General features: G+C 39.1%; 1 protein-coding gene across 4 annotated transcripts in view; it reads left to right on the forward strand.

The window, feature by feature from the left end:
* Positions 1-24,820, forward strand: part of ARHGAP21 (Rho GTPase activating protein 21) — a 118,305-nt gene that overhangs the window by 77,880 nt on the left and 15,605 nt on the right. For 3 of the 4 annotated variants that reach the window (XM_061996447.1, XM_061996450.1, XM_061996448.1), the window contains 2 exons: positions 10,147-12,097; positions 24,633-24,791. In XM_061996447.1, coding sequence (XP_061852431.1) covers positions 10,147-12,097; positions 24,633-24,791 — 2,110 coding nt within the window. The remainder of the gene's footprint in view (positions 1-10,146; positions 12,098-24,632; positions 24,792-24,820) is intronic. The other variant, XM_061996449.1, reaches the window with a different exon arrangement.

Raw genomic sequence — 24,820 nt, forward strand, 5'->3', positions numbered from 1 at the left:
TTGAAATTTCAGAGGAATCCAAATATAGGGGAGAAAACCTTCTTCCCATGGTATTTCTAGCACCTTGTTAAAAAAAACCTGAAAATAGTGTTTGTATTTTTCTTCCATTTTGGATGAGTTTCGTTATTATTGAATTTATGAATTAGAATGCTTTATTAAACTAGGCTGTCTAATTCTAAAGAAAGTGGGAATTGTTGCTAAATTTGAATTGAAATAGCATATGGCACTTATGCTAGTTGTTAATAACTCACTAGTTGTCAGTGAACTTCCAGATAAGGTGTTTAATACGTTGAAGGTCCTTACAAATTTTTTTAATGGTAACTGCTGTGAATATTTCGTTACACTGGTGGCTGTATCTTCTCAATTTGAACTGAGGTCCTGCATATATAGTGAGATAATTCATCTCTCATTTGGTCCAAAAAGAGCTATGAATGAAATATAATGTGTGTGTTGTGAAGAATCAGAAAAACCTTAATGTATTGATAGGCTGTAGTTTATTTTTAACTGGAAGTAGAGGAGAAGAGAAGGTGACAAGCAGGGTTAGACTTTCTGCTTAGCAGTTGGAAGATTGGGGTTTTTTAAATCAACATGGAAATAATAAGACTTGACTTTAAATAAGAAAAACCTATGGGTTTCAGTAGATTTTCTTCTTCCAGTACAAATTCATGGGTAAAGAAAAAAAAATCCCAAGAAACTGTAGCTGAAGGTGAAGATAAAGGCTAGTATAGGAACTCTGCCAGCTAGACCAACAAGCCAAGCTTATTAAAAGTGGTATTTTGAGAACATTTCATAAAGAAATATTTCTGTAATGCAGCACAGATAGTGTTGGGGACAGGAGCTGAGCTTTGATTGCATTAGTAAGTGGGAAGGAAAAGCTGGGGGTATTTCTTCTTGGTTTTTATTCTTGGTATGTATTTTCTTTTTTGAAGTTGGAACTGTGAATATATAGAAATGCAGGAACTATTCTAACTTACAAATTATCTCGATGGCCATATGCTTCTAATGTCTTGTAGCCATAACAGTCTAAGGATCTTGGCAAGGCAAGGTTTAAAGTTAAATCTTTGAATTTGACTGAGCTAGAAGCTCTTAGGTGCATCTTCCCTCTGCTACTGAAACACAAAGCACAAGCTTCAGGTGAATTATAGATGAAAACCAATTCATTGGAATATTAAATTGTTATATCAACAAGTGAAATAATGAGGGCAGAGGAAAACAAACAGGTGTTGCCTTTGGGCTACAGAAAATAAGGTCTTTCTCCTGGAGGAGACTGACAGGTAAAGCAAAGAGGAAAAAGTACCTGTCTCTGGGAATTCTAGAAGAAACCTGGAGATAAGTATTTCCAGGCATCATTAAAAAAGTTTAAGTTGTAAGGTGTGATAGAGTTGTGAATTTTGTATGTAAGGCTCCTCTTTTGAAGATAAAGGTTTAAGAAGTAGAGTCTCCTTTTCAGAAAAAAAAGCCAAGGCTTTGCATTGCCTGTGTAGCTTGTACGAGTTCCACCTCACAGTTTGCTCTTGCGTTGGGTCGGTACGTGATTGTGATACAACATGGAGGAGTTTGTGCTCCTGTTTGCTTCGGTACATTTGTTTGGGTAAAGTAGGCTTGTCTTGAGGACTGTCAGTTCCATGTAGCATCTGCCAGAGGAAAGCCATGAAGACACAGACGCTTTCTGTAGTCCACAAGACTGAGCATTGCGTGTGATAGGGCCTTTTGGAAAAGATTTCTGATAGCTGCAGTTTGTTTGTGCAGGTCTGTCACAGTCTGTGTTTAGTGTATGTATGTATACACATATATATATTCAGGTGTCATCTTTGACGGAGTTGCAACACATGAATGATAAAAAGCGAATTGCATCATACAACAGAAGTCATCAGTTATGGCCTGTAGTTTTTTCACTTGTACCTTGCCACAGAGGAGAGAAAAAATTTAGCACCTCTACAATAACAGTTAGCAGCCTTCTGAGACACAGGGCACCACTGTGATTTTGGTCAAATGAAAAATCTGTGCCATTCCTCTGAAGATGGTGATTATTAATCTTCTGCTTTTAGATGTTGGGATCTACTGTTCTCATGACAAGATTTGGTGAAGAACGTTACTCAAAACTGAACGCTCATGTTGAAAATATTTGCAGACTAACAGCATAGAATGTTATTCCTTTCACTCCCTGTGGAAAGGCCATAACTTTTTGTGTTCAGCTGAGAAACTGCATACTTTTTTTGGTTTGTTTTTCTATTTTCTATTGTCTTTGTGCTTTATGCTATATTAGCTTTAGTGGAAATCTTACATCTAAATAAATTATAAACCTCAGAGAAAATTGTTATTCCTGAATGAAGTGCAACCCCTATAAGTGAGTGATAATAATCTCTAGGAGTATTGTCATTTTAAGTGCAAAATGACCAATAGATGGCAAGATGCTGTTTATTAATAGAGAAAAACTTTTGTCACTGAAGTTGTGTTATGTAAACTATTACAATATGCTTAAACAATGTAGTTGTCGTCATTGACATATATCTGAAATTTCACTCTGAATATCTTCAGATGGGATCACTCATTGTAAAATGTTGTTAAATATTGGTATTTGTAAAAATAGACAAACTCAAAAGTGCTACTGGATATTGAGGTGGGAGCTAATGATAGGTTTATTCTAGTGCAATGAGAATGAAGTAGTTTCATTCAGGAATAATGCTGGTTGTGGTAAGTTTTATAGTACTTGACAATCTGCTCCATATGGTGATTGATTGCTAGGTTAACTACATAAAGAACACAGTTGCTTGTTTCTATCCTTAGTTTGCTATTTATAGACGTTGAGTTTAGTCAGTAGAAATATCCATCCATGTCTGTGAACCTCTTGGAATATTCAATTTCCTGAAAGCAGGCCCTTAAATCCATTCATCAATAGTAACAATGAAGTGTTCCAATCCACAGGTCATCACCCTCCATGGCACGCACACACTGCTTGCTTAGAGGGGAATTACACGTGACATGCTGCCATCAGTGAGATCCATGTCAGTTGTGTTCATTCACTGGTGTGATTTGGCAGTGCCACTTAGGGAATGGGGGAAGGGATGACAAAAAACTTGAGCTCCTGACAACTATGAATGTGTTGGGGTTTTTTATGCTCCTCTAATTTAAGATTAGGTAGTTAAAGGTGGGGGGTATGGGGTTGGTCATTGTGAAACATTTGGTGGTGTGTAACAATTTTGAGACAATGAGGAGGATTATTATTGTATTATGCTCTTCTCACTGTTCCAAATTTGATGTATCTATACAAAATTTCTATAGCATTATCAACCTTTTTTGACAGAAGTTTGGCACCACGTAGGTTTTAATACCACTGACTTCATACAAATGGGAAGACACATACAGGTCAACTACAAATAGTTCCTCTTCTCAAGTGTATTTAATGGAATTGTTGCTGTTTTGTAGACTTTGGATAACAAATGTAATACTAAGAAGTTCACATTTGTTCAAATTGTGCCACTTTTCTGTCATTATTTGTTCCAATCATGACACCTTTCTGTCATTCAGAAGCTTTTTGTGCTACACAGAAGAAACTGAATGTGAAGTGGCTCCCTTGAGAGAGAAAATTGAAATTTCCAAGCCCACTTATACATCAAGTGTATTGTTTGCTAATCGTTCCTTGTGTATATAAAGAATATAGCTTACAAGTCAATTTGTAGCTATTAGGCACTTGAAAATATCATTCTTTCTAAAATTGCATCTTTAATATACATTGGAGATCTTCATTTGGAAGGTTCTTTGTAATGTAGTGTCTTAATGTGTGTGCATAGTGTTTATGATATGTAAATAGATGTAGATATTGATTGGTAAATCTGTATCTACTTTGTGTATCTCTGTATGAACACATACGTGCTGTAGGTAAGTTACCCTGATTTTTCATCTTTCATTTTCTGGTGCTTAATACCTGCTCAAAAGTTCATCTTTCCTAACTTTTACCCTATCTCTAACAGTTTCGTTTTTAATAGATGTTAAAAAAATCCTTTACATGGAGGAATTGCCCCAAAAGGTGATCGGTTACTTCTAGTCCTAGGTGTTGTCACCATTACATTTTAATAGTGTACAAATGTGTTGAAACATGCCTACCTTAGCATTCCAGAAAGAAGTCTGTAGTTGCATTTGCATTTTACTGGTATTCTGTGAATAATGGTAAATCTGGAAATAAGAAGTCTGTTTATAAAATTTGGTTTTGATATGTTTAGCGTTCTCTCTTGCGTATCTTTAATCTTTCCTTAAAATTACAGACCATCAAAACTGCAAATTGTTAACTGGAGGTGGACCACATTTGAACAGAATTTTTTCTCTTGTCATAGACTATAGGAAAACAAAAAAAAGTGTATGGGAAGGACCAGGAAAGCAACTTAAAGTCAATTGAAGCATATCCTTTTTTTTTCCTCTTTCTAGTCAGATGATGTGGAAATTTAGCCTAGTGGCCAAGAAAGCCAATGGAAGCCTGAGGTGCATTAAGAAATGTATGGCCAGCAGGTTGATGGAGGTTCTGCTCCCCCTCTACCCTGCACTAGTTAGACCACATATGGAGGCTTCCTAGTTCCAGAGAGACAGGGAACTTCTGGATAGGGTCCAGCAGAGGGCTACCAAGATGATGAAGGGGCTGGAACATCGCTCTGAGGAGGAAAGGCTGTGGGATCTGGGGCTATTTAGCCTGGAGAAGAGAAGGCTGGACAAGGGGCACACCTTATCAGTGCTTGTGAGTACCTAAAGAGGATGAGGCAGGTCTTTTTTGTGTAGTCTCCAATGACAGGACAAGGGGTAATACACATAAACTAGATCACAAGTTCTATTTGGGAAAAGACTTCTTACTTGTTCAGGTGAGGGAGCCCTGGCACAGGCTGCCCAGGCAGCTTGTAGAGTCTCCTTCTCTGGAGCTTTTCACAGCCTGCCTGAACGTGTTTCTGTGTGACCTGATCAAGGGGAACTTGCTTTAGCAGGGACTGGACTAAATCATCTTTAAAGGGCCCTTCTAGTCTTTACCATTCTGTGGTTCTGTCATATTGAGACATCTAGGCAGAAGAATTTGCTGCTTTGTCATTTATGATACTTTTAGTTCCACTTTTTGTGGGATTTGGCAACTCTCAAGATGTTGTAGTTCCCTGGAATTGCCAGTGAGGCACCTGTATTTAACAAATAAGCTAAAAAAACATGTATAAGGAAATTTCTTCTACCTTTTTATATGCCTCAGTAACCTCATGTCTCTGAGTACAGATTCATTGGCAAGCTGTGAAATATTTTCATTTGCTTTACCTTTAATAAATAGAGATGTTTTCATAGCTGTATTTAGTCCAGAGTCTTGGAGCTTTTCTTTACTTACAGATTTTGCAGTGACGCAGTTACTAATGTGTTTAGAGGTTAATATTAAAGCTCTGGCAGCAAGTACAATGGAAGGAGGGGTGTGGTGTGAAGATGTAGTGACCTAGAAGAGGAGATTTAAACTTTGTTATCTAACATTATATATGTTGGAAAATACCACTTGCATCAATTATCCTCATGTAAATTTAGAATAATATTTTCAAGACAGTCTCCTACATGTATTTGGAAATTAAATGTCTCGGGCTTAAGGCATTAGATTTTATATACTAAAATTTCATTGCCACTGAGAGGAAAGAGTGTGTGTTTGGTTTCTTCCTGGTTTTTGGTTTGTTTGTTGGGAGCTTTTTTGTTTGGATTAGTTTGGTTTTGTGTTGAGGTTTTGGGTTTTTGTTTTGGGGTTTTTTTCCAAATACTGATCTGACCTTAGTGTTTGGTGAGTGTCTCAGAGTAAAAGGAAGCCACTGTTTTGCTAACATTCTTGACAGGACAAACTAGATCTGGAAAATCTTTTCCTTTTAAGACATTTGGAAACATTTTCTGGTGTGAAGTTCTCATCCTCATGCTAAATGTGAGAATAGGCAAGGAGCAAGGAAGAGAAGAATTCAGTAGTAAAGAAACATAGTCTGAAGCCAAACTGGTTGGAGAAGGAAGGAGGAATACCTGAAGCTCAGTCTCACAAGGTGCTGAGCACATTAGTTTCTGATTCATCAAAATACCCATCTGCAATTTTGCAAGAAGTTTGGTTTAAATCAGTGGTGTTATTCATGCTTTAGTGAAGTGTAGTGAAGCATACTTATCCACAGGGGAGCATATGCCTACGTGCTTTTATGGAGTTGGACTAAGGGATGTAGGACGTGGTTGGCTTAAGCTCTTGAAAGTACAGGGTTTCACTGTGATTCTTACTAAGAGGAGTCATTGTACATTGGCTATTACTATTCTAACATCAAATGACATAAAATCAGGAGAAAATGTTAGCAAACCCCTTCAGCTGAGTTTTAGGGTTAATTAAATATCTTGTAGAATGCTGTATTTGCATGAAAGTTGTTCTGCATCTCATAAGGCATGAATGTATTGCCTTACCAGTTAAATCCAGAATGTGCTAATGGCTACACAAATTCACAGTAAGAAATTAATTCTTTGCCATAGGAGTTTGCAAACTTGGTGCAAACACAACAAGACTGCAAAGGGAGGAAGAAAATGTACCCAATAACTGGAAACATGCTGAGTTCTTACTGTAAGCGCAGCAGTTTTCTTCTAGTAATTGTTGCAGAGCTGTTATCCATCAGAGCTGTTAATGTCACTCTAAACTGTTGTTTTTGTACCGTAAGCTTTCCATAACTGCTGTTGTTTTGAGAAGGTGGGAAAAAGCTCATAAAACATCCAGACTGGTTTTCGATCATGTTGGAACTTCTGAGTACCCATCTCCTGTAGGAATTGAAGTGGCTTGGCTGGTGTCTGAGTCGGGAACAACACTGATCCAGATATTTTTTGTAAAGAAATTTTACAAGCTGGAAGTTCTTTTTTATCTTTAAGACTTACTAAAAACTTAAATTTAAGTCTTAATTATTTTTTTTTACTGTGTAGTCTATTGCAATCACTTGGAGGTTAAAGTAGTGTTTTCACATACTGTAAACATTTGAGGAACTAAATGGAGAAGAGAGTAATATTTAAACTGTTGTGTATATCATTGCAAAATATATTAACTATCAAAATTATGTATGAATACTAATAAATACATTGGTCTACCTTACATTTTTTTAGTCTCTAAACCTCTTCTAAAAATCTAACCATCACCTCTGGTTAAAACAAATATTTCCTACCAGAAGGACTGATAATGGCATCATTCAGTGTGACACTGTACAGAATGGATGGATGCATTTCTTGGTGAATTGCAGTATTTTCTCTGTAGGCCCATAATCAGAATTATGAAACAAAAATATTTAATATTACTTTGTGTAAACGTCACAGTCCCTATTTTCGAACTTTTTCTTTCTTGGAAGAAATCTCAGCTTCAATTTCAGTGATTTTTTTTTTTGGAAAGTGGGTGGAATGAGGTTGAAAGGCACCTAAACTACACTTTTCCATCTTTACAGTCTTTTTTCTAGTAACTTTGAGAGCTGACAGTCTGTTAGTTTTGGATATACATGCAGTTGTGGAAGCAGACTCTTTATTAGGCAGAGGGTGGAGAAAGCCTAGCTTATCTCACTTTGGATCCTGTGAGAATACTGTCTTCTGAAGATGGTGCTTTAGTATCTGTCATAAATTTTGTCAAGAGCCGAGAACTGATTTTTATACTCATTTGTAGCCTTCAGCTACAAAGTGAGCATACCAGTTTTGGAATGTAGCCTTTCTGCTGCCAAAGTCACTGAAGCCTTGTTTGTCATGGGCATGTTTGACAAAAACATAAATACAGTGTATTTTATATTGGTATAACATATGTGTATCCCAGGTTTTGAACTGTTCTAGCAGCTGTGTAAAGTAATTGTTTTCTGATGGGGAGGCTGTGTGTGTGTGTGACTGCTTTTTGTCTTCTATGCAAGTAGTCTCTTGGTCTATTTGTTTTCTGGATCTGAAGGATATTTTCCTTTTTTAATTCTTCAGCCTATCGAGATCTTGAATAACCATTTGTTTAAAGATTTAGAAATCTCTTTGTATGTTCCTTCCTTCCATTAAATGTGCCAGTGGAAACCTGGCTTGATTTTTACTATGAGTGGAGGGGGAAAAAAAAAACCCACCAACCAAATCACGAGTAGAGTGTTTCTGCAGCATCATTCCTCTAATTTCAGATGTACAGCATGAAAGCAGCTGCAGTCAGCTGACAACTTGTGGTGATGTTCAAATATATGTGGGGAAGGGGCGTGCTGTTTTAAATGCATAATAAAGCCGTTGTTTCGTCACCAGGAAGCAGGGATGGTAGCAGCCCAGGGGAAATGAGAGACAGTAATGTTGCTGTAGTGGAAGGGAAATCGTCTTGTATAGAGCCAGAGCTCTGTGCAGGCAGCTATAGGGATGCACCAAGGCAAAATGTCACAAATGTATTTTGCTCTCTGTAAGGGTAGAGGATAAATGCGAGGAGCACGTAAAGCCTGAGATGGACATGCTTACAAGGAGGGTGAAGTTTATTTTTTATGCTCTACTGCCCTTTAACTCTGTTGGTACCTTCCAGTGAAATCGGTGTAGTTATATTTTTAGCTTGCTGTATTCAACATCAATATGACAAGATGATTCTGTCTTTACATCTGTAAGCAGCTTTTACTATGTTTTCCTGTTTTCTGCCAGCTGCAGTTTACAAAGGATGTCACAGCCCTGGTAAGAAATGTACAGTAGCCATTTCTCTGATTGTTTTGTAAGGCATGTTTTTCTTAATGATTTGTGAGAAGCAAGAACATGAAACAGCAAGTTTGTTGGAAATGAGCTAGATAGTCTGAGATGAATTTTCTTCGTAATGCTAATCTCTTAATTTGTGGTTTGTGTCTGTGTTATTCAGTTGGTTTTCCTCTCAGCGTGCTTTAATGTTTTGCACTTTACTAATGCTTGGTGTAACATTGCAGCAGTATTGTTAATGCCTCGCCCTCCTCTGTACTTTGCTCTGTATTAATTTTATGGCTGCACTTGGGCTTTTATAACCTGTCTAGCCTTAAGACAGCGCACATTGATAATCTGGATTTGAGCATGTTATGATTTGGACAGGAAATGCTGTGATATGATACCACGCCTAAGTGTGTAAAAGCCCTGAGAAATCATTTTAATCTTCTGTTGCATTGGCAGGTTCTGCATTTGCTCTTTATTTCATTATGTTTTAACTGAACAGAGTCATGCTGAAGTTTTTCAATAATAGGACGTTGTTCAAAACTGCTGTATGCTTTTCATTGATTTATTATTTTGAATGTTCTGTTAATGTCTCAATGATAAATGCTGGTTTTCTAAAAGGCTGCAGAAACATAGTAAGTGTGATACAAGCATTTTATTTCCTCAGGGGTCACTTTCTTTAACATAAATAAGCAAATAAATGAACTAAAGAAGTTAATTTGATATTTTAATTTCTGTTTTCATGTGCTGACAGTAGTGGATACATACAAATTTTCATACTGTTTGTACTTTGAAGTTAAAAATCTTAAATATCGTTAATGTTTTTGTAGTAAGATTTGTTTGCCATGTACTATCATCTCCTGTAAAATGGACTTAAAAGGTGTTGGCTGACAGCAAAGATGTTACTGCTTCAATTTATTCATTTTATGTTTAGGAACAGTAGCTTTTAGGTAGAAGACATCTTAGAACAGTGTGTGTATGTATATTGCATGTGCTGTTATATGTACTGCATTAAGTGAACACGGTTCTTTTATACACCAAGTGAATGGAGAATTTTCTAGTGAATTTAGGATGCAGCATTTTAATCTGTCCATTGCTGTGAAATTCTGTGTTCCCATTTAACATTACTGGAAAAATGTGTGAAGCATCATGATAGAAAACAAGATCAAGGGGAAGAAAAATACTGTGTTTTATGCTCATGGGTTTTGGGAAACTTGCCTCAGTGCCCTACCTGCTGCATTTCCTAGAACTGGGCATCATTATTTAATTGGAGAGGGAGGAAATGTATGCTATGATTTTGCCTGTTCTGTTTCTGGTCACTAAGGAGAGAGAATGCTGTTTTTACCTTTTTAACTAGCATTTCATCTAAAATTACAGATACTGTGATTTTCCTGTACTTGCGTTCTATCTCTTGAAGTTTGTGCAAATGCTAGATGGGGAACTTCTCCATCTCTCTCTCTACTGAATACTCACTTAATCTTCTCTCCACAGGCGTATTCCCAAGATGCCTACCTGAAAGGCAACGAAGCCTACAGTGGTAATGCCCACAACATACCTGAACCACCACCAATATGTTATCCACGCCTGACATCCACAGCTTCTGTTATGGCACAGGCTGGTGACAAGCTATCTTCTGACTTCTCACTTGGGAAACAGCAAGTCAGTAGACCAGTACGGGCATTGACACAGCCAGAGAGGGCCTACAGAATGGAAATACAAGTGCCTCCGTCACCAACAGACATTGCAAAATCAAATACAGCCGTGTGTGTTTGCAATGAAACTGTAAGGACTGTTATTGTGCCTTCTGAGAAGGCTGTAGATTTGCCATCTTGTAGAAATAATCACGCTGGTCCATCACACAGGACAGAGGAAGTAAGATACGGCTTAAAAGATCAAGCCAGTCTAAAAGCACGGACCACGTCGCCGTCTCCTCCAGTGTCCACTGCCATCGTACTTCCCCAGACTCCAATAACAAGGCCAGGTGATCCAACTGGAACACTAAGTAAAGCTTCAAATTACGTAGTATGTCCGGAAGGAATCCCAAGCACTAGGCCTCCTGCTCAAGCCACAGACTCACCTTCAGTCTCTAGCAATCATTACAGTTCTCCAACCTCCCACCAGCACATAGACTGGAAGACCTACAAAACCTACAAGGAGTACATCGATAATAGGCGCATGCACATGTATGGCTCCCGAACAATCCAGGAGAGGTTAGATAGTTTAAGAGCGGCTTCTCAGAATACAACTGATTATAACCAAGTGGTGCCGAGTCGCTCCGCTTCCCAGGTACGGCGTAGGAGCACCTCTCACGACAGGGTGCCGCAGTCTGTTCACATCCGACAGAGAAGCGTGTCCCAGGAAAGGCTTGAAGATCCCGTGTTGATGAAAGAGTGGCCGCGAAGTGCTTCCCAAGATACTCTAACTTCACCTTCAGTTAATGCCAGGAATCACAGGGCTCGGTCATGGGATTATCTCAGCAAACAGGGTGAAGTGCTAGAAAATTTTCACTCAGAGAGTCAGATTGGAGATGCCAATGGAGACAGGAGAAAGACTTATAAGTGGACAGGGTTTACCGAACAAGACGACCGGCGAGGTATTTATGAGAGATCTAGACAGCATGCCTTTCATATGTCCCTTCGAGGTCAAAACTTTTCTATGGCTCCGAGTGCTTATCTTTCAGACAACAGGAGAACAGGCAGTAGAGCTTCTCTGCCTGGTTCTCATTTTCAGAAAGTTCCGCCAGATATAAAAATGTTAAAGCCTTCTCGAGATTTGCAAACTCCTGGAGGAGTTTCCAAACCTACAACTGTTTCACAAGAGAGATTGTCTCTCACACCAGCCAGAAGTTCTAAAAGTAGCTCTTTGAAGAACTCTGCTCCCTATGCAGCAAAACCGTCGTTACCCCTTAACCAGAGCCTGGATGCTGTTGCCAACAAAGACCAAAGAACAGTAAATCACTTGCATCAAAGTGGTCTGTTAAACCAACAGTCAAGGAACCGAGCAGAAGGTGCCCCAGATCACAAAACAGAAACTGGGAAAACTATTCAACCCTCCTCTCTGTCTCCAGCTTCCACCAAACTTGTTCAGTCAACAAATGAGAGTTCAACTACCTCTGAGAACATAGATCGTTCTGTCAGACAAAAGATTGATGATTTTGAAAGGGAAGATGTCCAAGAGCCTGAAATTCTGCAGACAGATATTCAGGACAATGACAGAGATGCAGTGGTCATGCGTGACAAATCGCCTTCTGGCCACCAAACTCCACAGCCTTTGAGGCATCAGTCCTACATTCTTGCTGTAAATGACCAAGAGGCAGCTTCAGACACTACCTGTTGGTTACCTAATGATGCTCGGAGAGAAGTTCACATTAAAAGAATAGAAGAAAGGAAGGCATCAGGTTCCAGCCCACCTGGTGACTCCTTGGCTTCTATTCCATTTATTGGTGAGTTAAGCTATTCCAGTGTACATCAAATGTTTTTCTCTGCTAAAGATGGAGAGCATCGTGGCAGATAGCCGACTGCTACACCCTAAGGTTGAGGGATATGGGAGCACTTTGCTCCTCTAAAGTAATATTACGTTGGTAAAACTAAAAATATTCTTCAGTGGATGAAAAGAAAATGTTGGTTTTGGTTTGTAACAAGTCCTGGAGGATCAGTGTAAAATAAGTCTACAGTGATTTAATATTTTTCCAGAGTGTTCCTTAATCCCCTGGAGAAGTCCACATTATGTAACTGCATCTGCTTATCACTCCACATAATACTCTGATGTTATGTCAGTGGACAACCAGCATTTGCAGTGCCTTTCAAAGCATTTTTACTTCTGTAGTATAAAATCTGTTTGAAATGCAGTACAGAGAATATGGAAAAAGTTTGTCAGCTGAATAGGAAAGGTAAAAGCTTTGAAACATACAAGAGGAAAAGCTGTTTCAGGTGAAAGTATAGCCATAAAATAAAGCGAATGTTCAAGTGAAGATGCTAATGTGGATATGAGTTAAAGGGTTTGTGGAAGCAGAATGTGAGAAGGCACAACAAATTTGTCTATGGGTTGAAACACAAACAAGGCTGGAATTACAGGGAACGTATGGGAAGGAGGCTAAGCACTTTTGAGATAGTTTAGAAGAGGAACTTGTGGAAGGATTGTAAGTAGTAGTGGAAAAAAAAATACAGTTTTGGATATGTAAGGAATTGAAGTTGTCGACTGAAAAGCGAGTTTCAATGGCAAGGCATTTCTGTTCTGTTCAAGTAGTCAGTACCTGTGCTGTCTTTCCCTGCTCTTGTTGACTCGGATGTTCTTTTGTTGGGGCTGGTTTAATCCTTTGGAGTCTAGATCTTTCTTTAAGGATTAGAACAAGTCTGTGAGGCGTGTAACTGATGTCTGTGCAGGTTGTTTTCATTCTATGCCTACAGTCATTAGTTTTGGACAATTGATTTGTGTGGTGTTTGTACTCAGTGCTTGCTGAGTGGATGTTAATCCTGTGCAATTTAAAAGTCATGTAAAAGATCAAGACTGTCAAAACCAAGTCCAACTTTTTCTGCACAGTCTCCTCTTGATTTTGACAAAGATTTGCCATGAACTCATGTGGCTTGCTTCCAGATTTTAGAGAAATGTGATGATTGGAGTTCAAGGAAACGTGATTATGCTGCATTCTGGGCAGCAGCTGAGCAGTTCAGAAGCAGCAAAGTTGTAACTCTTCATCACAGCCTCTTTACGTAACGCCACATGGGATTGTGTGAATTCTTATGAGCTCCTTAGCCTCTTGCACTGAAACGTCCTGAATACTCCAGCAATATGAAAAAGTGTTGCTGCCAGAGTGTGGGCATGGTCTGAGCCAACACAATACTTTTGGCTTTTTTCGTAGCAAGAAATTCTTGTGCTGGTACAGGTGCTGTGGAAAATTTCCACTAGAGTTCTAACACCTTGAAGATGAAATTGCTCTCACTGAATAGGAAGAGCATCAGGTGCCTCTAGGAATGGGCATCTTCTGAAGTGAGAATTAATATGCATAATTCTAGCTTTGCTTCTTCCGCTATAATTATGCCTAATCACAGCTTCACTTATTAAAAGCCTTACTTAATCAGACAGATAAAGCCGTAGATCTACTTTGAAGCCCAGTTACAGATTACTTAATTTTTCTGAAGGAAAATCACTTGAATTGTTCTCTTTCTTGTTTTGGTTTGTTTTTTTTCTTTTTCCTTTCTGTTTGATGATTGAGAGGGACATTACTTTGAATAAAGACATACCCTAGTGCTGGTGCCATCTCTGCTTCCTTTATGTTTTTATCAATGAAATTGGTTTTTGCAGTATTAGGTTTTATAAACACAAATGCACTTGCTGTAATTACTTGTACAGTGCATCTTTGGAGTGGTGTAAAAATGTAAATTTGGGGGAATTGAATACCTTCCAAGGTTACATATTGTTGCCATTTCAAATAATTTGGAGTGTGATTATTTTTATCACTTTCTGCTCACTAAAAATAGTAGATATGGCCAGACTATATTTTGATAGAAAATCAGCCAAGAACAGTTGGCTGTTGCAGCAGTATTTTATGACTAACCTTATCTGGAGCATGGCACAACATCAGGATGATTTTAGCTCTTTGTCAGTAACGTGACATCCTATACCACAAGCAGAAATCGAAGCAGAGTTTCTGTTCAGATTGCTTATGGCAGATTCTTGCAGGGACTATAGTGGGTTGCTGAAGAACTACCTTTTGATACTAGTCCTTTCTCAAAAGTCTGTTCTGAAGCAGGAAGATTAGTTTTCAGTTTCCATTTGCTAACAGAAAAGAGAGGCCTGTTCAGAGCAAACCCAGTAGGTAGAAGTATTAATTTTTGTAAGAGAAACTTACTTGTATGCAAAAATTGGGCAAGATATTGTGTGCTCAAATTCTTCCTCAGGTAAGCAGATGTTCTTGGGGAATGAGGAAGCTGCTAGTTTTACATTTGTGGTACTGCAGGCTTCAAGACTTCCTGTAGGTATTCCAGGGTATTGTGGTTAGCTTGGAGAGATGCTGCTGCTATTTCAGGTCCAAAGAAAGGCTCTCTTTTTTAAATGGTCTCTATTGTTTCAAACTATACCAACTAGTTTAGTGAAAGGTTGTTTTTTTTTATCCAGAAATGCTCTCACTTGTTCTCTAGGCTAGTAAAAAATACCATTATCTCAGTGACCATATTGCCAACTGTGATGTTTTTTCACACTTCTAGTTTGTACATTATTTATCTGTTAGAAAACAGTAACTGATAATCTCTGACCTACTGGGTAATTTTAAATGTGGTAGCCTGCACTGGGGTGAAAATTAGAATGCTGCTTAACATTTTTGTAACTATTGAGGGAAAGTTTATCCAGAATGTAGTTATTTTAGTACATTTCTTAGACATAGATGTCTGCGTGTCTGAGATTTGCAGCCAGCTTGAAACTGTTTTTCCCTCCTTACACCATTTATTGTAGAGTAGAAAGCAGTTTAAAAAGGATAATCCAACTTCCAGATTAAGTTAAATGAACCCGTATGAGTGACATGGAGAACCTGCTTTTCAATCTTTGACCTGATTGCAGTATGTCCAGCTGCCAGTACAGTTCAGTGCTTTTCTTTTCTTTCCAACTTTGCAGTGGGTTGTCACATGAAATTTAATTTTAAGTCAACATGTTTTAAGGTACTTAGCCTGAATAAACATCATCTTTAAGTTTGGGTTTTATAAACTCAAACAAGTTTATAGCTAATAGAGAGCTTTTATTTGTAGGCATGCAATAGCATCAGATAAGTACAGAGGCTTTTCCTTTGAGGTATGATCCCATTTTTTAAAATATCTAGTACGTCTTTACCCTAGAAAAAATTCAGGTCACTTCATTTCACTATTAATTTGTGAATAACTGAGAGAAAATTAGCCAGATAAAAATATTTGATCAGACTTCAATACCACCAAAGTGTGGTAAAAAGTAGATGAGCACCCTCTCTTCTGTCTGAAATTGATACCCACAGTGTAAAAGCAGGACAAGGATATATGATACTTAATGTTGGTACTTTCTCTTCTCCAACCATTTGCACTTTGCAGCTTTCGTGAGCCAAATATGATTTCAAGTGCTCCATAAATGTCTCCCTTCTCTTTTGTAATGCCATAAAATTTTGCTATCCAATAGCTTGCATTGATTTCAATAAAGATTTGCCAGGAGTTCCACAGCTTTAGCTACATAGTATTTATTCCCTTTTGTGTGTGTGTGAGTTTTTTCAAACCTGTCTCCTGCTGGTTGAATTTCTGATAAAAATGTAGTAAGAGTGACCAGCAGATTGCTAATCTTGATTCACCTTTTCCTTGCCGCTCATCGTTTTACCTCCCCTCTTGATTCTACTGTTAGCTCAGTTAACCAACCAGAATGATTTCTATGATGGTAATCAAGCAGACTCTGCTTTTCACCTTGATGAGCTGATCTTCGTGCTAGCTATCAAAAACATGGTTTTTAATATAATTGTGGTCCAATATGCATTTTTCAACACACTTCAGTCATAATAACAGTACTTGCCTACTTACTGATTAAGAGGTGGGATAAAGTCTTTTTAATTCTTTTTTTGTTACTGAATACTTGTAAAATAACTAAGGAATTGGGAAGTGAAACATTCAGAACACCCAGCATTGGTGAAACTTTTCAGGCAACGTTATAGTATGTGTGACAGCATTCTTTATTGCTGGGAGTAGAAGTGTATAGGGTTTACCTTACCAATCCCTACTTTTAGATGGTAAGTCATGTACATAATTCCAAGTATTTGTTTTGAAAATGTAATGAGTTTTTTGCCTTTTTTAAAGTGAAATATGTCCCAGACTATGCCTCTTTCTGCAGGCTGCTTAGGCTTTAGTACAGAAGACAATGGGAAGACACACATACCAAATGCAGTTGAAACACTTTAACAACATTGTGAGAAGGGTTATGATGGTAGGAACAGAGAAAGGTTAGGAGAAACAATCAGAAATGTTCTCACATGCAACAGCTGAAAGAATGTACTTATTCTGTTTTCTCCCTGTAAAAAGAGATAAACATCAGGCAGAGAGAAATTCAAAACCTGAGACTTCTGCAGCAGCAGAGATCATGGATTATCAACCCAAAAAGTTGTGGATATCTTAAGGACAAAGAGTGACTGGATACAGATGGCTGATAGGGTATTTTTTAAGGAAACTTTAATTTTAGCAAAACCTGTTGAAAATCAAGATGAATATGAAAATCTTCAGCCATTGGGATTTTTTTTTTCCCTACAATTTACTGCCTAGCAATTCCAAACTATGAAAAGACAAATGGAACTGCAATAGAAATTAGAGCTGACAGATGTTCATTTTTGAGGGACTGTGGCTTCCATGATTTTAGCAATAGCATTGGCACAGCTTTTAACATGTCATCAGTGTTTCTAAGATAAGCATCAATCTTCTCTTTTTTTCAGGGTTTTACAGTGTGCCCTGCCAAATTACTGTTGCTCCAGGCTGAAAATTTCAATGTTTCTTGTCCAAAGAACAATCTTTTAATCATTGTGGTATTCTGAGTTATAGCAGCCAAAACACAAAATTACAAATTAGCATTTTAAATACCATTCCAACGCTTCTGTAACTTAAAAAAATCCTTTCTTCATTAAAACTTACAATTTCAAGTCAACATCTGTAAGAGTTCAAATTGAGTAGAAGCATCAGATTTTGTTTGGTAATAGCTAATATCAAAGCATGAATCATCCTTACTATATCATTATAGTTTAAATTAATAATCACAGGTAATAAAGGAATAGCATCTTGTCCAAAAAACTACGTTGAGAATTGTAATCTTTTTTATGTGATGGGGTAATACTGTGGACAGCAACCTTTAGAATTGCTTTGTGTTTGCACAGAAAGATAGTTATACATTTGTTTAAAGGTGAAATAAGCAACAGACTGTCATAGGTAAGAATTTTAGACTAGTCTCACATGAAAAATAACATGGGAAGCCTTCTTTAGGTGAAACTTGGTATAAAAAACATGTTATTTATAAGAGCACATTGAGAGTGGACTGGATTTGATGATTCTGTGTTTCTGTGGCTTGCAGAAATGAATGGGCTCAGCGTGCGGAGATGTCTTCATTATAGCCTTCTGGCTAAGTGAACATATGTACATACAGTATATATATGAAGTTCTTTTGTAAAGACAATCAGTGCTTTTAGTATTGAAGGTACTTAAAAATCCAACAAAAACCCCTTTCAAAGTTTGTTTTGAAAAAATGAGGTAAAGTGTTACAATGAATCCAAGTAACAGTGTGTCTTCTTTCCAAATCCTGTTTTATGGTTGGAAGTCTTTAATTACAGAATCACAGAGTGGTAGGGGTTGGAAGGGCCCTCTAGAGATCATCTAGTCCAACCCCCCTGCCAAAGCAGGTCCACCTAGATCAGGTCACACAGGAACGCATCCAGACAGGTTATGAAAAGCTCCAGAGAAGGAGACTCCACACCCTCCCTGGGCAGCCTGTGCCAGGTCTCCATCACTCTTGCAGTAAATAAGTTTTTCTTCGTGTTTAATTGGAACTTCTTGTGTTCCATCTTTTGTACATTATCCCTTGTCCTGCCATTGGACACTACAGAAAGAAGTTGCCACCCCATTCTCTTGACATATACCTCTTAAATAGTTGTGTTAATGAGACTCCCCCTCAATCTCCTTCAGTCTAAACAGTCCCAGGTCCTGCAGCCTTTCCTCATAGGAAGATACTCCACAACCCCTCATCATCTTGGTGGCCCTGCACTGGGCTCTCTCCAGCACTTCCCCATCCCTCTTCAGTTGGGAAGGCCAAAACTGGACACAGGACTCCAAATAAGGCCTCACCAGGGCAGAGGGGAGGAGAACCTCCCTTGACCTGCTGGCCACACTCTTCTGGATGCATCCCAGGATGCCATTGGCCTTTTTGGCCACGAGGGCACATTGCTGGCTCATGGTTAATTTATTATCAACCAAGACTCTAGGTCTCTCTCTGCAGAGCTGCTCTCCAGCACTTCGACCCCCAGCCTGTCCTACTGCATGAGATTGTTCCTCCCCAGACGCAGGACTCTGCACTTGTCCTTGTTGAACCTCATGAGGTTCCTCTCTGCCCAACTCTCAAGCCATTCGAGATCCGGCTGAATGGCAGCACAGCCTCTGGGGAATCAGCCAGTCCTCCCAGTTTGGTGTCATCAGGGAACTTGCTGAGGGTCACTCTGTCCCCTCATCCAGGTCGTTGATGAAGCCATTGAACAAGACTGGCCCCAGAACCGATCCCTGTGGAACTCCACTGGCCACAGGCCTCCAACTCGATTCTGTGCCATTGATCATCACCATCTTGGGCTCTGTCATTCAGCCAGCTCTCGATCCCAGCAGTAAAGGAGTGCCTCTAAAGCTGGTCTTACTGCAGGGTTTTATTCTTCTAATGAGTACTTCATAGTTTTGTCTTCTTTTCTGACATAAGGAAACAAATTTGCCATATAAGACTCACTCTTAAATTACAACCCAAAATCCATTGAGAGAATTATTGAAGGAATGGTTAAAATACTTATTGCATTGCTGTGAGGTAGGTGCCTCACAGCAAAAGGCTGAGCTTTTCCCAAAAAGCATTCACTGTTACAGTTCCACGAGATCTGTGAAGAACCAAAGCTACAGAAGTACTACAGGGGCCTCTTTCAACACGTTCCTAATCCAAGAATTAAATACAGTTTTCTAAAAACATATAATATTGAAGTACAGTTATTCTTTTCAGTGTTTGCAATTTGGGAAATTGTATGTTTAGTGACTTAGTGTGGGGGTGTCTCAACATTCTTCACGTGAAAAGCAGTTTTGATTTCTTTGTGTGTTACTGCACAGATTTCCCATTTTTATTATTTGAATCTTCAGATAATAAATAGTATTTTTTAAAATATATCCTTGCTGAATTAAGGTTTGTCAGCACATATTCACGTTATGTTTTAAAAAAATGTATAATTACACTATTGTGGTCTGCAATACACTTAATAATTAATTCTTTCTTACAGTCTTTTGAGGTGTTGAGATACTGTTTGGAAGTTTCCCATGTCCAAAGGGGAATAAAGGTGAAAGATTGGTTGAGTCTTAGGAAGCTAGCTTCTTCCAGTTACTTTCTACTACCAGTGAATAATGGCAACCTGAATCCCTTGAGGCTGGTGGGAGAAATCACCTTTGTCTGTTCATGATAGCCTAAGCATCCATAATGGTTAGCCTCTCTGGGCTAAAGCTAGGCTGTGAATTCCTTGTTCATATGTTATGATTCAGTTAGCTAAACCATTTCCTGAAAAAACAAACACCTCATCCTAACAAAAACAAACATACAAAACCCACAACCATGATCAACTTGGATAAACAGGGAACTCTTTAAGACATCTCCTGCACAGCTCAACCCATGCATGTTCATCTGAGCTGATCAAATGTGTGTGAAGGTGCTGAGAGAGTTGGCTGATGTCTTTGCAGAGATATCATCTTATCTTGGAAGCATCATGAGGATTAGAGAGGGTCCTGCTTTACTGGGCAAAAGAAAATTGTGCATCTTGAAAAAGGATTAGATCAGCAGTGAGCCAGCTGTGTGCCCAGGTGGCCAAGAAGGCCAAGGGCATCCTGGCCTCTATCAGGAACAGTGTTGTTAACGTGAGCAGGGAGGTGATCATTCCCCTGTACTTGGCTTTGGTGAGGCCACACCTCAAACACTGCATCCAGCTTTGGGTCCCTCTCTACAGGAAGGGCATTGAGGTGCTGGAGAGGATCCACAGGCAGGCTATCATGCTAGTAAAGAATTTGGAGCATATCTCATGAGGAATGGCTTGGGGAGCTGGGGCTGTTTAGCCTGAGGAAATGAAGGCTCATGGGAGACCTTATGGCTTTCTACAAGTACCTGAAAGAAAATTGTAGCAAGGTGGGGATTGGTCTGATCTTCCTAGTGACAAGCAATAGAACACGAGAAAATGGCCTCAAGTTGTAGCAGGGAAGGTTCAGGCTGGATACGAGGAGGAACTTCTTTCCTGAAAGGGTTGTCAGGCATTGGAACAAGCTGCCTAGGGACGTGCTGGAGTCACCATCCCTGGAGGGGTTTAAGAGATGGTTGGATGTTGCACTTAGGGAAATGGTCTAGTGGTTGATAGGGCTGGGACAAAGGCTAGACTCGATCTTAAAGGTCTGTTCTGGTTGAAACGATTCTGTGGCTCTAAGGACAATGCAGGGAAGGCAGTCAGGTGTATCTCAGTCCTTAGGAAAAAACATGGAGTTGCTCCCTCTGGAATTTATTTCTGGGCCCATGAAGAAGGTGATGGGGGAGTAGCTAGCATGGATTTACCACAGGTAAATAGTGCTTGACCAAAGTGATTGTCCTTTATAGTGAGTGGATTAGATCTATGTCCGAGAGGAGAACACAGGAGTGTCACTAACCTTGATTTTGTTAAGGCTTTTGACCTTTTCATATTCTGCCTGAAGGCTGGTTACTCTTTGGGGCCCGTCTTGTATAATATGTTTATGGGTGACCTGGAGAGATGGAGTACATTCATCAAGTTTGCAGGCAACACCAAGCTTGAGGGAGCAGAGCAGTCAATATGTGTGAAGGCATTCCGAAGAACTTAGCCTAGAGGGAGGAATGGTCTGATAAGAACCTCTTGAAATTCAAGGACAAATACTATCTGGCACCTGGAATAGGCTGACCTGCTCTGATACTGGCACCTTGGTGTGAGGGAGACTTAACGCTGCACTGGTCTGCAGCGATAAGAGCAAGGCCAGGGTACTGAGGGAAGAGATCATTCCCCTGTGTTTGGTACTTGTTGAGCGAAAGCCCTGAGAAGTGTGGTCTGAATTCAGCACTGCACTGGCCCTGCTTGGGAGAAGAGATTGGGCCAGGAGACCTTCCGAGCTTCCCTCCCACCTGAATAATTCTGTGATTTATTGAAATAATATTTAAGATTCTCAAAATATGTCTGCTTTGATATTTAAGTGTTCAAACCTTGATGTGTAAATCCTGCAGGACTGTTACAGAGGATTCAGATAGCAATGAAAAAAACCCATTAAATGTTACATTAATTGTGACCAAATTGTACTGTAGCAGCATAGTATGGTATGATACAGATCTGTGCTTACCTTTGACTCTTTGGAAAAGTGTTTAATGCTTATTCCTTGGTTCCTGAGCCACAGGTCCCACATCTTCTTTGTCAAGCTTTTCACCCATGTAATCCTCAGGTTTGAAATCCCTTAGTTCTGCCTCTGAGCCTGTCTAGAGTAAATTAGTGTCTTTACAGAGTCAGAAATATCGGTGGTTTCCAGATCACGTACACTGTGTAGAGCTGTTCCCTCCCTTTGTAGGTCCCTGATCTCCAGATGCACCACAGTACAAACACACATTGGTACATGAATTTCTCTCAGTGTTGGCAAGTTGACAGTCACTGGAGTTGTGTTGCCTGCTTGTTACAACATTCTAGTGTCTTACCCTCTGTATGTGCTTTTGTATCCAAAGGCTCTTAATGAAAATCATCAGTTGTAACTGTTGACCTGTTGCATGCTCATGTTAGAACAGAAGTGATAAGCAGCATCTTCCCCTTTGCCAGAGATGCTCTGTCAGCACGCTGGCTCATCTTCAGACAGCCATTCTGTTGGGTCACTTAATAGACAATAATGCAGATTAATTTGTATTTCTGTGCTTTTCTCGAATGAAAAGCAGACCTTCAATCAGTCCTGGAGTCTTGTGATGTTTTTGTGGCAAGTATTTAGAGGGACACTGGTAATCTGTGAGATAACAAACTGAAAGAAGTATGTTGTGTGACTTCTGTAGCTTATTCTGTATTCTTAACTATTTCGGACACAACTGTTTTCAGTGATTGGTGAGCTGAACACATTGTTTCACATGCAGTGTGAGGAATTTTGGGGTACAAATACACTGATGAACCAAGGGAACTGAAAAGGGACACCAGTATTGCAAGCAGTAAGAAGAAAAGTCAAAATACAAGGGATTATATGGAGCTGTCTGGGTTTTGTTTCTTATTGGATAGCAGCGGTGGAGTTTACCAGTGCATTAAATTAGTAGACAGCAACTTATACGGTGTACATCATGGTTTGCTCTCAAATCTCTCTATATGATGTAACAACTTGCTTGTAGCTGACCTCCAACCTGTGCAGAGTTATTTCCTATACCAATGGCAGTCACCGTTTCTTTAAAGCTTGGCTATTTCTAAAGCCACTTTAATTTTCATCTGTCTGGGGATTAGATCCGCTGTCAAGTAACAGCAACAGTAACGATTCAAATTACTTTCAAGGACTTAGAAACTGGTTTTCCTCAGCAGAATTCTTGGTTGTAAGTGTTGTGGGAAATGCTAGAGTGTTGCCTAGCACTTCTGTATTCACAGCTTGCGCAGATTTCTTTCAAGCACGAGCACTGTTGTAACTTTGGGGAGTAGAGACTGACGTTTGCAGAGAGGTGTGTAGCATAAATAACTTTAAGCTGAGCACTTCTAGCTTGCATTCTGTAAAGTTGCTAATTGTTCTAGTGGTTGTATTCCTTAGTTGATGTCAGTGTGTTTGTCTCAGGATTTGCTGCAGAGAAACTGAGTGAACAGAAAACAAAAAGCAACAGGACAGTGAGCTGTTGTTTGGAAATGGAAGAGTAGCCGAGGCTCTTCCTATCTCCTAGTTGCTGTAGGGAAGAGGTTGGTAAATGCTTGATGCGAGTCAAGCTTAGGATTTTTTTAAATAGTTGTATCACAGGTTTGCTGTGAATTCTTTTGCTTCCCCTTTTTATTAATGCTTCTAGTTTGCAGCTAGTTTTTTTGGGGAGTGCGCTTGTTTTTAACTCCAAAAATGATGACATTTTCCACTCCAGACTATTCAGAGGGCTGTTACTGCTAAACCTTCCTGTACTTTGTTTATTTCCCTGCTTTATATTTACATTGCCAAGTTTTAATGGTACAAACACTGCCTTAACAGAACTGTTGGTGACTGTTGGAAAAGCACAATGCAGCACATGCAGTTGTGTTCACACAAAGCGAAGAATAAACCTCTGTCTGTGAGTGTTCATTGATTTCAATAGGCTTTTCAGTAGCTCTGCATATTACAGTTCTTAGCACCTAGAATACATTCATATTCATTATGGCAGTATAGTTCAGCCCCTGCTCGTGACTTGGTATCTTTTTTTCATCTCCTTTTCTACCAGAGCATGAACTACAGTTATTTTTCTAGTACTAGCAGTATGTTCTAGAAGATGTTACAGCTCTTTTCTCAGAATGATTGAAAATGCATCGTTTAGCTTCTTCCATCTTGTAAGAAACATGTTAAATACTAGAAATACCTAAAGCTTTTTGGAATCTTTCCTGATGACCCTTGTGGCTGTTGAGACTTCGAGGTGCTGGGCATGTACGGCATGCAATCGCTTGTATGAACAATTAGTGGAAGAACTGATTGGTAGGTAGTAGTGCCGTCTTTTTAAAATATGAATACCTGTTTCTTTATTTGAGTGTAGAGAGACTGGGGGTGGTTCTTTGGATGCTGGATATTGTTTAATATGCTTTGTTGTTTGTTTGTAACCTGGCTTTGGTACTAGAACACCTGTTTAAACCAAACAGTTTTCTGTAGTCTGCCCATGTTTTGTTGTAAGAAATTGTACTTATCTATCTCTTGAGTGTAGACTTACTGATGTAATTAGTGGTTTTTTTCACTTATGCATATAGGCAAAAGTAGTCTACTTGAAAATAATGTTAAAAGAGTTTAGCAAACAATTCCTGTTTCATTAACTCATAGCAAAATCTATCGTGTGTGATGTTCTTTGCCCTTGTCTCTAATGTGCAATTAACATCCCTACAAAATGAAACAAGCTGCTCTTTCTTTAAAAAGTATATTTGATGGTGTGAATTAATTGGACCTTTATGTTTGAAAGACTTCATGTGTAAGATATCCGATATCCCAATAAGCAGTTCAGACAGCTATTTAGTTTGAGCACTTTACGCATTTAATATGTTAATATATGACATATTACCTTTGTAGATGAACCGACTAGTCCTAGTATTGACCATGATATTGCACACATTCCTGCTTCTGCTGTTATTTCTGCATCTGCTTCTCAAGCACCAGCTATAACAACTGTTCCTCCCAGTCCCACATCTCCAATCCCTTTAATTCGGCGGCAGCTTTCACATGATCATGGTGAGCGCTGATTTCATTTTTTTTCTCAT

This window comes from Colius striatus, chromosome 5, assembly GCF_028858725.1.
Source record: "Colius striatus isolate bColStr4 chromosome 5, bColStr4.1.hap1, whole genome shotgun sequence".
In the NCBI taxonomy this organism is placed as follows: Eukaryota; Metazoa; Chordata; class Aves; order Coliiformes; family Coliidae; genus Colius; species Colius striatus.